At 53.0% G+C, this 13478-nt stretch overlaps 1 protein-coding gene across 1 annotated transcript; it reads right to left on the bottom strand.

Annotated features, from left to right (window-relative positions):
• Window positions 1-9176: 9176 nt before the first annotated feature.
• On the bottom strand, window positions 9177-10106 carry LOC115642752 (olfactory receptor 10A4-like). Its single transcript, XM_030546464.1, is given in 1 exon segment — window positions 9177-10106. A coding segment is annotated over 1 exon segment (930 nt).
• Window positions 10107-13478: the final 3372 nt, after the last annotated feature.

Below are 13478 nucleotides of genomic sequence, written 5' to 3'. Positions count from 1 at the left end.
AGCCTGGTTGCTCTCCTCCCTCTGCAGCCCCCTCACCTTGATTAGCCCCTCCCCTCGTGCGCCCATGCCCCTTTAGTGAGCTTGTGCTTCTCCCCTGTTTGAGTTTGCTCCTATTGCATTGCAACCCCCATTGCTGTTGTACCCCTCCTGTCCCCTAGTGCAGCTAGAGGAGCAGAGTTCGATCCTGTGTCAGTGACTGACCCTCCCCCCCCGAGTCCTCGATAGTCCCCTTATCAGCCCCCCCATCTTGGCACCCTCCTCCTCTGCCCACAGCCTAGCAGGGAGGAGTGGTTGACCTGCTTTCCCCCCACTTCCCTTCCTCTGATGTTTCCCCTCCCTCCCCTGGGGCAAACGCCGTCCCTGCTCCCGCAACAACCTCTCTAGTCTCCACCTCAACTGCTGCTTCCGGACCACCTGCCACCGCTCCTGCTGAGGCTTCGGCAGAGGCAGGCGACAGGGTGCCCTCTGCTGCTGCCACATCCCTCGCCCCTGATTCTGGGGGAGCCCCCCAGCTGGCAGAAAGGGCCAGGGTAAGAAGAAAGGAAAGGGCCCCACTGACAAGACTAGGCCCTCCTGGCAGAGACTGCCACCACTGCCGTGGCCCTGCCACCGGCCGTGGCACCCCTCCCCGCTGTTCCCTCCACCAGCTCTGCGGGTGCCCCTCCCCCGGCCCCCAGGGCGTATGCCCAGGTGGCAGCGGCCTCCCCGCCTGCCGCTACATCATCTCCCCCTACCGCCGCCTCCACTACCATCTACAGCAGCCGGGGCCCCTTCCCCACCTTTACCAGGAAGCACGGCATCTGTTGCCTCCTGGTGCCCGCCTTGCCCCATGTGAAGACCTACGTGCGGGCATTGGCGAGGGTGGTGGGGCCCATGGCCATCTTGGTGTATGGCAAGGTGTATGGCAAAATGTATGGCAAGGTGGTCTTCTTCCTTGCCTCGGAGGCCACCGCCCAGGAGGCAGTGGAGAACGGCCTGGCGGTGGGGGGCGTGTTTGTCCCCCTGGAGCTGCTGGAGGACCTGGGTGTTCGCGTGGTCCTGACCTCTGTCCGTCCCTTCCTTCCCAATGCTGCCCTGTTACCCACCCTCTCTACCCTGGAGAAGCCCATTTCCATTGTGAGCCCTCTCCCGTTGGGCTGCAAAGACCCCGCCCTCTGTCACGTCCTCTCATTCCAACGGCAGGTGCAGCTTCAACTGCCGCTGGCGGCGCGTGGCGGAGAGGCGCTCGAGGGGTCTTTCCTGGTCCCTTATCAGGGGGCCCATTACCAGGTGCACTACTCCACGGGGGAGGCCCGGTGTTACCTCTGCCAGGCGACGGGGCACGTCCGGAGGGACTGCCCCTTGGCCCAGCACGGAGGAGCGCCAAGCATCCCCGAGCCCTGGCAGGGTGCCGGCCTCATCATCGCCGGCGCCCCTGGCTGTCCGGTGCCCAGAGCCTCCCCTCCTCCCTCCCAGCCCATCACTGCTCCCTCTCGGGCCTCAGGGGTATCTCCTCCAGTGCTCCCAGACGAGCAGGAGAGCCCCGCCTCCACTGCCTGCAGTCTGGCAGGGCCTGTGGAGGAGAGTGTGGCAGGGGTACTGCAGAGCATTGGAGAGGGCTCTCCCCAAGGGGAATCTTCTCTCCCTCTTGTTGTTCCACCAGTACCTCCCCGGGTCCCTGAGCTGTCATTGCTGCCCCCTGACCCAACCCCTGTTGACCAGCCCGCAGGCGATGCCATGGAGGGCTGGACTCGAGTACAGGGTAAGCAGGGCAAGCAGAAGGCTTGACCGGAAAGGGGGCCACAGACACCGAGCCTTCCGCCATGCCCACAGGGTTGGTCCATCTGCCAGTGCCACCTAGGGAAGACGTGGCAGCACTGGAGGGTACCACCATCCCTCCTCTGATGTCCCTCCCTGCGGAGGCCCGAATGAGGCCCCTCCTGTTCCCTTGCCACCTGCTCCCCCTACGACACCCGAGGTGAGTGTCACCTCAGGCACTAGTGGGGAGGACCCCGGGGTGGTGGGAGGTGAGCTTCCTTTGATCTTTGCAGAGATCTAGGCCCTGGGTCTGACCCCGGTTACCCAGGGGGAGGATTACCCTCTGCCAGCGGGCCTCAACCTCACCCCATCTCCCCCTTTCCCGTGTTCCATTGTCCCAACTGCTGCATCTGTTCCCACTTCCGAGGGTCCCCCGGACTCTTCCACCTGCCCAGCTGCAGGTGGCACCCCACTGATGGCCACCGAGCCTGTTGAGGTGATGGCTGGTGCCTTGTAGCCAGGAGACTAGCTACTAGGGGTATCTCTCGGTGGTGCGGGGCAACCGAGTTCCTTCCCAGGCGGGGGCCCCACTGAATCTTCTGCATCTCTCAATGCCACGGCTATCATACCTGCCGTTGAACCTGGGCCCAGCATCAATGGGGACCCCCTCCCTAGCCCTCAACCCCCTGCGCCTGGCCTCGAGGAGCCACCTCCGGACAGTCCAGCTCCTGTGGCCCAGGAACCCATCTCTGTCCCTCCCCCCGACCCTGCTCCTGACCCCAGCCCTGTCCTTACTCCTAGCCCGTCCTTATCCCCTCCACCTCCCACGATGTTGTTCCCGCCCCTGGGGTCATCTCCTTCCCTTTCCCAGAGGATGATCCCCAGGGAGTGGCCTTTGTGTTTCACAGTCCAGACCCACTAGGGGCTGCACTTTTCCCTCCGCCGCCCCCCATTGAGCCGGGATCTGAGGTGGCCCATGTGGCTCTGGCCCATCGGGCGCCACACCGCGGGTCCGCCCCTTGCTTGTCCGTTTCAGTAGGCCACAGGGCTGTGTCAGAGGCCCCACCAGTGGATCACCAGAGGCCAGTGACCCCACCACCCATAAGCTGCGAGAGGAGCTGCAGGAGTTTCTAGAAGAAGTCCGGGGCTCCCGCAACATGGTACCGCTCGCTCTCCAGCGATGGGGGAATTTTCACCAGATCCTCCGGGACACGAGGATCCTCATGGGGGAGGGCAAAAGGACCAGGAAGCAGGGTGCCGTGGCTTGCAAGTGGGTCTGCAGCTTCCGTGACTCCTTTCTCACCTTTGGGGTGGGTGACGGTTTGCTGCGTGGCCCAAGGGGGGCCCTGAGCATCCCTGCCTGCGAGGATCCCCCCCAGCCCTCATGGCACTCGTCACCTTTGCCACATTGAACACCCGGGGCTGTAGGGTGGGTCTCCGCAGGAGCCAGGTGCTCTCCTTCCTTCGGGAGGGGGGGTACTCTGTGGTTTTCCTGCAGGAGACCCATACAGATCCGGCCACCGAAGCCAGCTGGTGGCTAGAGTCGGGGGACAGGGTCTACTTAAGCCATCTCACAGCCCGTACGGCTGGAATGGCTACCCTGTTCTCCCCCGACTTACAGCCTGAGGTGCTGGGGTTCGCTGAGGCTTTGCTGGGCCACCTGCTGCACCTCTTGGTCTGCATGGAGGGACTCGTGGTCAACCTCGTGAATGTCTATGCCCCAACATAGGGCCTGGAGTGGCTGCGGTTCTATGAGTAGGCGTCTGCCTTCCTCAGCTACTTGGATCCTCGTGAATGCCTGGTCCTGGGCGGGGACTTTAACACCACCCTCGAGGAGCGGGAACACTCGGGACGTCCTCCGGGAGATTGTCAACCATCACTTCCTGGTGGCCGTCTGGCGCGATCACCACCTGGACGATGTCTCCACATTTACCTATGTCTGGGTGGAAGCCCATCGGTCGTGCCATTCCCAGTTGGACAGCATCTATTTGTCACGATTCCATCTTTCACGAGCCCAGTCCTCCAGCATCCTGCCGGCCCCTTTTTCGGATCACCACCTTGTCACTATGACGGCCTCTCTGTGTGCGGAGAGGCCAGGGCCGGCTTACTGGCATTTTAACAGCTTGCTGGAGGATGTGGGCTTCATGGTGTCCTTCCGGGAGTTCTGGCTGGCCTGATGAGGGCAGCGGCCTGCCTTTCCCTCGGCACGGCGGTGGTGGGATGTGGGAAAGGTGCGCACCCGGCTCTTCTGCCGCGACTACAACTGGGGCACCAGCCGACGGAGGGATGCGGCGATAGGGCAGTTGGAACGGGAGGTCTTAGAGCTGGAGAGGCGTCTGGCTGCCAGCCCCAAGGATCCATCCCTTTGTGGAGCATGCCGGGAGAAGCGGGAGGAGCTCCGGGTCCTTGAAGTCCTTGTGGAGCGGGGTCCTCCCTCTCTCATGCAGGCGAGCTGTGCTCACCTTGTTGCCGAAGAAGGGGGACCTCCGCAACTTACGGAATTGGCGTCCCGTCTCGCTCCTCAGCACGGACTACAAAATCGTAGCCAAAGCCATCTCGCTGTGACTGGGGTCCGTGCTGGAGAACGTGATCCACCCAGACCAGACCTACACCATCCTGAGCCGTAGCATCTTTGATAACCTGTATCTGGTCTGGGATCTCTTGGAGCTTAGGTGCAGGGATAGTCTGTTGTTCGCCCTCCTGTCCCTGGATCAGGAAAAGGCGTTCAACAGGGTGGACGACGGGTATCTCCTGGGCTTCCTGTGAGCATTAGGCTTTGGATCCCAGTTTGTGGGTTTTCTGCAGGTACTGTACGCTTCCGCAGAGTGTCTGGTCAGGCTCAACTGGACCCTGACCGAGCCGGTGAGCTTCGGGCAGGGAGTACGGCAGGGGTGCCCCCTCTCGGGCCAGCTGTACGCTCTGGCGGTTGACGGGGTTGGTGCTTCGGGAGCCGGAGCTGCGGCTCGTCCTGTTGGTGTACACCGACGATGTGCTCCTCATGGTTCAGGACCCAGGCGACCTGGCACGGGTGGAGACCTGCCAGGCTGTGTACTCGATGGCCTCCTCCGCCCGGGTCAACTGGGTCAAGAGCTCTGACCTGGTGGTTGGGGACGGGTGGCAGGCGAGCTCCCTCCCACCCATGCTTCAGGCCATCCGGTGGAGCGCGGGTCTGCTGCTCTATCTCGGTGTTTACCTTTCTGTCACGCATCCATCTCCGCCAGAAAACCGGCAAGGTTTACAGGGCAGGATGATTGAGTGGCTCCGGAAATGGACAGGACTCCTCTGGTGCCTTTCCCTTCGAGGGAGGGCACTGGTGCTCAATCAACTAGTCCTGTCCATGCTCTGGTACCGGCTCAACACCCTGGTCCTAGCCCCAGTTTTCCTGGCCGACCTCCAGAAAGTGGTTCTGGAGTTCTTCTGGCCAGGACTGCACTGGGTCCTTGCAGGGGTCCTCCACCTGCCGCTGGAGGAGGGAGGGCAGAATCTGAAGTGCCTACGCACTCAGGTCCATGTCTTCTTCCTCCAGGCCCTACAGATGCTTCTTTATGATGCAGGTAGTCTGGCGTGGAGAGTACTGGCACACGCCTTCCTGCGCCGCTTCCAAGGGCTCCGATATGAGCAGCAGCTCCTTTATCTCTATCTGAGGGGTCTTCCATGAGACCTCTCCGGGCTGCCGGTCTTGTACCAGCACCTCCTTCGGACCTGGAAGCTGTTCTCAATGACCAGATCCGTGGCGGCCACCGAAGGGGCAGATCTCCTCGCGGAGCCCCTGCTACACAATCTCCAGTTTCGTGTGCAGGTGGCGAAGTCCCCCGTGGTGCGCCAGAGGCTGGTCTTGGTGGGAATCACCAGGATCGGAGACCTCCTGGACTACAACCGGGGAGATTGGCTGAATCCCCTGACACCTGCTCAACGTATGGGACTCTCCAGACCTTGTACTCCCTGGCGCGTACTACAGGACGTGGAGGCCGCTTTGCCACCTGCTGCTCGGGCCTACCTTGACCAGGTCCTACGAGAGGGCACGCCCCTCCCACCCTCCACCCCAGCCCCTCCGGATCTTTTCATCGGGCCTCTGCCCCGTAGACCCGACCGGCCCCCTTGCCCCTTCTCCGCAAGCTGGCTGCATGATCTGCAGCCGGTCCACTTCCAAACCGCGCCAAGAAAACTTCTCTACATGCTCGTGCTCCACACCCTTCACTTCCTCACCCTCGTGTCCTGCCCCTACACAAAGTGACAGGACCTCCTGCCACCTCTGGAGGGAGAGGAGCCCCGGTGGGCCAGCCTATACTCTACCCTGGTCCCGAGGTCTGCCAGGGATATCAGTTGGTGGCTCCTTCATGGGGCCATGAGCATGGGTGTGTATTTGGCATGGTTTACCCCGTCCCAGACACCTACCCCTTCTGCAGCATGAGGGAGGCCCTGGTGCACATTTACTTAGAGTGCGCCAGGTTGCAGCCTCTATACCGGCTCCTCACCAATATCCTGTTACGTTTCTGGCTGCACTTTTCCCCTCACCTCCTTCTTTATGCACTCCGTATCCATAACCCCACAAAGTCGTGGGACCTCCTGGTCAGCCTCCTCCTTGCCCTGGCTAAAATGGCCATCTACGCAACCAGGGAGAGGAAATTGGCCAATGGACACTCTTGTGAGTGTGGGGCTTGTTTCTGATCCTTAGTCCGTTCACGTATCCGGACAGAGTTCCTCTGGGTGGGGTCCACTGGCTCCCTTGACGCCTTCGAGGAGCAGTGGGTGCTGTCCGGGGTTCTCTGCTTGGTGTCCCCGTCAGGTTCCCTTCTTATGACCCTTTGACCACACTTCTGTCCCTGTTCTTTTATTAGTTGTCCCTGAAATCAGTTGGGTTCTGAGGTCCTGTAGATCCTCCCCTTCTGCCCACCCACTTCCCGAGAACCCAATAGGTACATCCCCTTACTCATCTCTTTTCCAAGCTGAAAAGAACTACTCTTATTATCTCTCCTCATATAGAAGCTTCTCCATACCCCTAATATTTTTTGTTCCTCTTTTCCAATCTGTCTTTTTTGAGATGGTGCCACCAGGTCTGCACAGAGTATTCAAGATGTGGGCATACCCTAAAATTATATAGAAGCAATTTGATATTTTTTGTCTTACGACCTTTCCATTTCCTAATGTTTCCCAGCGATCTGTTAGCTTTTTTGATTGCCTCTGCACATTGAATGGATGTTTTTAGAGAACTTATCCACAATGACTCCAGTATCACTTTCCTCAGTGGTAACAGCTAATTTAAATCTAAAAAATTTGTATGTATAATTGGGATTATTTTTTCCAATGTGCATTACTTTGCATATATCAATACCGAATTTCATCTGCCATTTTGTTGCCCAGTCACTCAGTTTTGTGAGATCCTTTGTAACTCTTCTCAGTCTGCTTTGGAGATAACTGTCTTGAGTAGTTTTGTATCTGCAAATTTTGCCATTTCACTGTTTACTCATTTTCCCAGATATTTTATGAATATGTTGAATGTTACTGGTCCCAGTACAAACTCCTGGAGGATACCATTATTTACCTTTCTCCATTCTCAGAACTGACCATTTGTTCCTACACTTTGTTTCCTCTCTTATAACCAGTTACTGATGAGAGGACCTTCCCTCTTATCCCATGACAACTTCTTTTGCTTATGAGCTATTGGTGAGGATTTTGTCAAAGGCTTTATGAAAATCTAAGTACACTATATCCACATGTTGGTTGACATCCTCAAAGCAGGACTGGCCTTTGGGATGGGTTGTATGCCCCCTCCCCCTCCCTCTAAGGCAGCCTGCCCAAGGGGGCTCTGTGTGCAGGATTTGGATTCCCACCTGACCAGCTGCTGAGAGCCATCTGGGCTGATGGAGGAAGCATGGCAGTCAGACATTAGAGCAGTAGCCTGGGGGCGAGGGAGAAACCCAAGCTGCAAGAGGCAGTTGGACAACCAGCCCTCAGAGCCAGGTAACTTCTCCAGAGACCCTCCTTTGCCCTGCACCATGTGTGCAGCTGCTTCTGTTCGTGTCCCCCAATCCCACCATCTCTGATGGTTCATCCCTGGAGTTACTCTTGACCACTCCAGACTGGGAGTGTCCTCCAGTCTGCTCTGCAGGGGGACAGGGGGTGATAGTGGCGTGTCCTCCTCCCACAGACCTATGTACCCTATTTCCACTGAGCTGGAGTGACGGGATGGGGGAGGGGGGATCTGTGTGTGCTGCTACCTTCTGTGTCTGGAGCTGCTGGCAGCTGCTTGTGTCTGAACATGCCTAGTTCAGGCTCCTGACCCTGAGTGCTTTCTTAAAGAAAGAGCGCACTCACTCATTCAGGCACATGCACACTCCCCCCAACACACACACACACACACACACACACACACACACACACACACACACACACACACACTCCTTCACACAGTCCCCCGAACTCACACAGCAGGGCTTACTGCATCCAGGTTGCTTCTCCACTTGGGCTGTTGTTGGGGCTGACTGCAAGTTACCTTGGCCTGTTATTACAGGATGGCCCGAGTGGAGCTAATAGTGCACTGGCTTTGACCGACCAGGCTGGCTTGCAGCCACTGCGACTGGATAAAGTGAAGAGATAAGGTGGGCCTGCGAGTGTTACGTGTGGGAATAGAAAGCAGTAGAGTTTCCTGCCAGAGCCGGTTTGTTGATGTATATGCCCCCTGAGAAAGAGATGAAGATAAAAATGAGTATGAGAATTTCTTTAGATGAGCAGTCTAACCTGCAGTCCTTTGCCTTGTAGGTGCCCAGGAACTCTCCACGCTGGAGCAGTGCCTGCTATGAACACTCATGGACGAGGTTGGAGGTTCTGGGACTGTTTGTGGAAGAAGGGACCTAAGCATTGATTCTTGCTTGCCTGCTTGGTTGCTGCAAATCACTTATTTAGTAACGCGTGAAGGCTGGGAAGCTTATTATGCTTTGGCAATAAAACCAGTTATATTTATATGCCTGGTGTGGCTTTACTGAGTGCACTCGAGCTCCCTCTTTGGCACAACAGATGTGCTTAGGCATCAGGAGCTGTTGCTCTCCTGCCCACCCCTTACACAGCCCACAGGGAAAGTGACCTGGATGTAGGAAGCCCTGACATTGCTCCTTGATCCCCTCCTCACAGCCCCCTAGAGCTGTGGAGTGCAGAGGAGCAGCAGTCCAGCAGGGGAGCTAACAGCAATGCCAGCTGCTTTGTGCATCCAGGTCAATTTCCTCACATGGATGCAGGAGGGGGATGCAGGGGTTAGGGGCAAAGGAGGCACTGTGCAGGGGTTGGGGCATAGGAGGGTGCAAGGGTTGGGGTGTAGAAGGGGGGCAGGGATTGGTAGTGAAGGGGGTGTAGAGATTAGGAGTGCAGGAGGAGGAGCAGGCATTAGAGATGAAGGGGGCACAGTGCAGAGGTTAGGGGAGATAAATAACCTTATTTTGTGAGAACTAAGTCCTACTGCTGCCCAAGAGTTTCCTCAGAGCCTCCTTGACTTCTTTGTTCCTCAGACTGTATATGATTGGGTTGAACATTGGAGTAATGACCGTGTAGAGCAAGGAGATTGCTTGGTTGGTGTCCACAGAACCACTGGAACCGGGCCTCATGTAGGTGATAAAGCAGCTGCCAAAGAACAAGGTGATTGTGATGAGATGCGAGGAGCAGGTGGAGAAAGCTTTGTGTCTCCCCTCAGCTGAGCGCATTTTCAGGATGGTGGAGAGGATGCAGATGTAGGAGGTGATGATCAGGACAAAGGGGAATATTATGAACACTACAGTGAGCACGGTGTTGATAACATCATTCATGGACGTGTCTGTACTTGCCAGCTTAAGCACTGGAATAACATCGCAAAAAAAGTGCTCGATTTTATTTGACCCATGGAAAGATAACATGAATATAGTGACCGTTTGCTCAAATGCCACCACATTGCCTGCAATCCACACCACAGATGCCAATCTAATGGTGACTTTTCTGCTCATGATGAGGGAGTAACGCATGGGGTTGCATATGGCGACATATCAGTCGTAGGACATTACAGCCAGCAGGCAGCACTCCGAGATGCCAAAGAGGAGGAAGAAATACATCTGGGTTGCACAGCCAAGGAAGGAGATGGTCTGACGCTCTGACAGGAGGTTGGACAAGGACTTGGGGATGATGACCGAGGTGTAGCAGATCTCCAGGACTGACAAGTTCCTGAGGAAGAAATACATGGGGCTTTGGAGCATCAGGTCAGTCACTGTGACAGCAACAATGAGGCTATTTGCTATCAGGATGATGAGGTAGATGAGTAAGACCAGGATAAAGAGAACGAGCTGCAGATGCTGGAGGTCCGAGAAGCCCAGAAAGATAAACTCAGCCACTGTACTTAAGTTTCCCTCCATATCTCTGTCCTGATGAGATCACATATGGATTCCAATACCTTAGGGTCTAGGATGGCATAAGTAGATAGAGTCACTGTTACAGGATCAGTGACATCCCTCTTCCCTTTCTCATCTCTCTGAGTGCACCCAACTCAAGTGTTTGGCATCTGCACCTTACTCGGCTCTGGGTGGAATCTTGTCACCCTTCCATTCTTAGAGAAGAACCCCGACACACAGCTCCATGTACCGACCCCTTATCACTTTGCAGGATTTGGTTTTGACCACCTGCGTCTCCTCTCTTTGGGAAGCTTGGAACAAAGCATTGGAGAAAAGAAAAGGATTTTAAAACAGCAAGCAGCCTGCACACAGATTTAGTCTCATCCATTCCTTTGCATCTCTACAAGGAAAGATAGAGCAGGGTTACCTTATCCTAGCTAGCCTAGATCCTCCTGTATGTCTGTGCAACTCTGAACCTGGTTCTCAGACAGACTCACTCTGTTCAAACTGGACTGGGTGCTCCCCACAAGTGTGAGTTATAACCATTATAGCTACTCGCTCTGACGTTGTCTCCGAATGAAACTTAAGTGTAAGCTCCCAAGCAATTGTTAGCCAGTCTCTTCTCTCTGCCCCTAGATGGGCAAGCTGGATCTGCTACCAGTTTCCTACCTAAGGCCTTGTCTACAGCTAAAATGTAAGTCAACTTAGGTACACATAAAACTTAACTATATTGCTCAGGGGTGTGAACAATTCACACCACTAGGAGACTAGTTAAGCCATCTTCAACCCCAGTATAGACACTGCTGGGCCAGTGGAGGAATTATTCTGTCATCCTAGCGACTCTCTCTCAAGAGGGTGGTTTTACTACAACAAAAGAAAACTCCCTTCTGTCGCTGTGGCCAGTATCAGCACTACAGCAATGTAGCTGCAGCACTGTAGCTGTGCTCTTGTAGTCTGAGACTGGCTGATCCAGGTACAATATTAATAATTATTACAGAGCACCCAAGTATTTGTCACAGCTTCCCTACCTCCCTCAGTCTTATTCCATTAATGACAATGAGATATGACACTTCTGAGGTACAAAATAATGGTGAGAAATGGATTTTAAAACAACAAACAGTTTAGAGGCACAGTTTGTCTTGTCTACTATTATATTTCACCATGAGCTAATTTAGATTGGCTTTCCTCTTAAATTACCAGAACACAACTGGACCAAGTTTATTTTCTCCTAAACTCTGAAGTCTGGGTTAGATGAGAGACAATCCTGTAGATTCAAGCATTACAGGTGTCTTTGAAAGTCACAGCCCTAATAGCCAGAGTCGATAGAGTGATAAGAGTCATTCCTTCAGATTAGTTAGCTTGGTAGAGATACATGATGCACAATACCTTTGAGAAAACAGAGAGATGAGGGACCGTTCTGCAGATTAGATAGATAAGAGTAAATTAGAGGGAATGATTAGATGAGAAGGAAAAAGAGACAGAAAGGCAGAGAGATTGCTCATTTTTTCCTTTCAATTCTGGAGATCGTTTAACTGAGAACTGCTTGGGATGATGCACATGTGGATGCAACAATAAAGAAGGAAAACACCACAATCTGTCTCATAAACCTTCCCAGCTGTGGCAAAGCCACTGTTTCTGAAAGTCACTTACCTCTGGAAGGGAAGCTTGTCTGCTACTGACCCTCAGAGGCAGGTCCTTTTTGTACTGTGCAGTGACCATTGGGATTAAATCTGCAGGGTTCTGTCTGACTCTGAGCACCCTGGACAATTAGCAATTACATTTCTGTTTTTTAAGCACACTGTCTCAGCAATACAGAACTGTCTTTAAACTTCAGAGATGGGCTGACCCAGATTACAGTTTCACTTGCACTTGTTGATTAAGATCAAGAATATGGGTTTATTGTGCAAACACTGACAGAAGACATCAACTTTATTAAGATGTGCATGTTGCAATAACGTCCTGATCCTTCAGACTGTACAATTTATCTCAGCTTCTCAATAATAAGTTCCTGTAGGATGTGGAATAAGGATAAAATAATTTCATCTTGAAATTTCCAAAGGAATACAATTGGTCTCTAGGCAAAAAGGTTATAGAAATAGCTACCAGTGATGACAAGAGATTAGATCATGGTGGAGCTGGGAGTCGTGTCATGCTACTCTGCGTTGGGACATGGTCTCCACTTCACCACAATTGCAACATCTCTCTGGGCACTAATTGCCCCATCATTCTGGCACTCTCAGAATAAATCTTAAAATGCCCGGGACCCCTTTCATCCCTAGAGGACAGAGTTCAGGTATATTGGCAAGGTGTGCATGTAAGGAAAATTCACAGCCATTTTCAGATTGTAGCTGACCTGTTGAAAGCCAAGGACAGCGTTCTTCAGGGATGTCAGCTCTTCACACCATGAATTTCTAGGTCTCCAGTTCAGATCTATCCCATTTTAGGAGTGACTCCAGTTCGTTACACCTACATGGTTGCTTCTGGGTCTTATATGTAATGAGTTTAGTGGGTCTCAGTCCAGCTCCCAGTGGACAAGTGTCCACAGGAGTGGTCCTAGACTAGCTGACAGCAACTGACACCCTAGGTGAACAATGCAATGAGAGCCTCCAAACCCCAAGGGCAGATCTAGGCTCAGGTTTTTGATAAAATGAGAAACATTTTTCCCCTTTTTTCCTTTTAATGTTTTTTAAATATTTTATTTATTTATTTATTTTTTAAACAGAGGCTTAATTATTTAGTTTGTCTGTTCCTCTGTCCAACTAATGTTTTTGAGATCAGATAAAATAAAGACACAAAATTTTCAGAATAGATTTGTACACGACACTTTGATGATATTTCAGTCCAATTTCAAATAAAAATGCATTAAAAATGTTAATTATTTTTTACTATTACAAATTCAAAACCATCCATTACGCTATCCTGCTTAAACTACCACTACCACCACTTCCAATATAGAAAGAAATAAGAAAACTGTTCAATGAACTTTAACGTGTATTTACAAAACACTGAATAAAAACCACTGTGCTCTTAAAACATGACTTTTCTTGCTTTAAGTTTTGCAAATTCAGTCACTAGTTCTTTGAGATCCAGTTTTCCAGCTATTTCATGCTCTATTGACATTGTGGCAAGTTCAACAAGTCTCTCTTGCACCATTGTTGAACTCAGATATGTTTTTTATTTTAACTTTAACTTTGAGAAGCTACATTCCCCACTAGCTAAGGAAACAGGCAAAGTTAAAAGAATACAGATGTAACCCAGATGTATTTCTTCCTCCTCTTTGGCATCTTGGAGAGCTGCCTGCTGGCTGTAATAGTGTTTGGAAAACTGTCTGTGAGTTTATTTTCACAAACAAACTTCAGTACTTCTTCAGGAGTGGAATGTCTGACAGCATCAATG

Source organism: Gopherus evgoodei, unplaced genomic scaffold (genome assembly GCF_007399415.2).
Source record: "Gopherus evgoodei ecotype Sinaloan lineage unplaced genomic scaffold, rGopEvg1_v1.p scaffold_45_arrow_ctg1, whole genome shotgun sequence".
In the NCBI taxonomy this organism is placed as follows: domain Eukaryota; kingdom Metazoa; phylum Chordata; order Testudines; family Testudinidae; genus Gopherus; species Gopherus evgoodei.
Note: the sequence above shows the minus strand (reverse complement) of the source record. Positions and strands in the feature narration are given on the sequence as shown.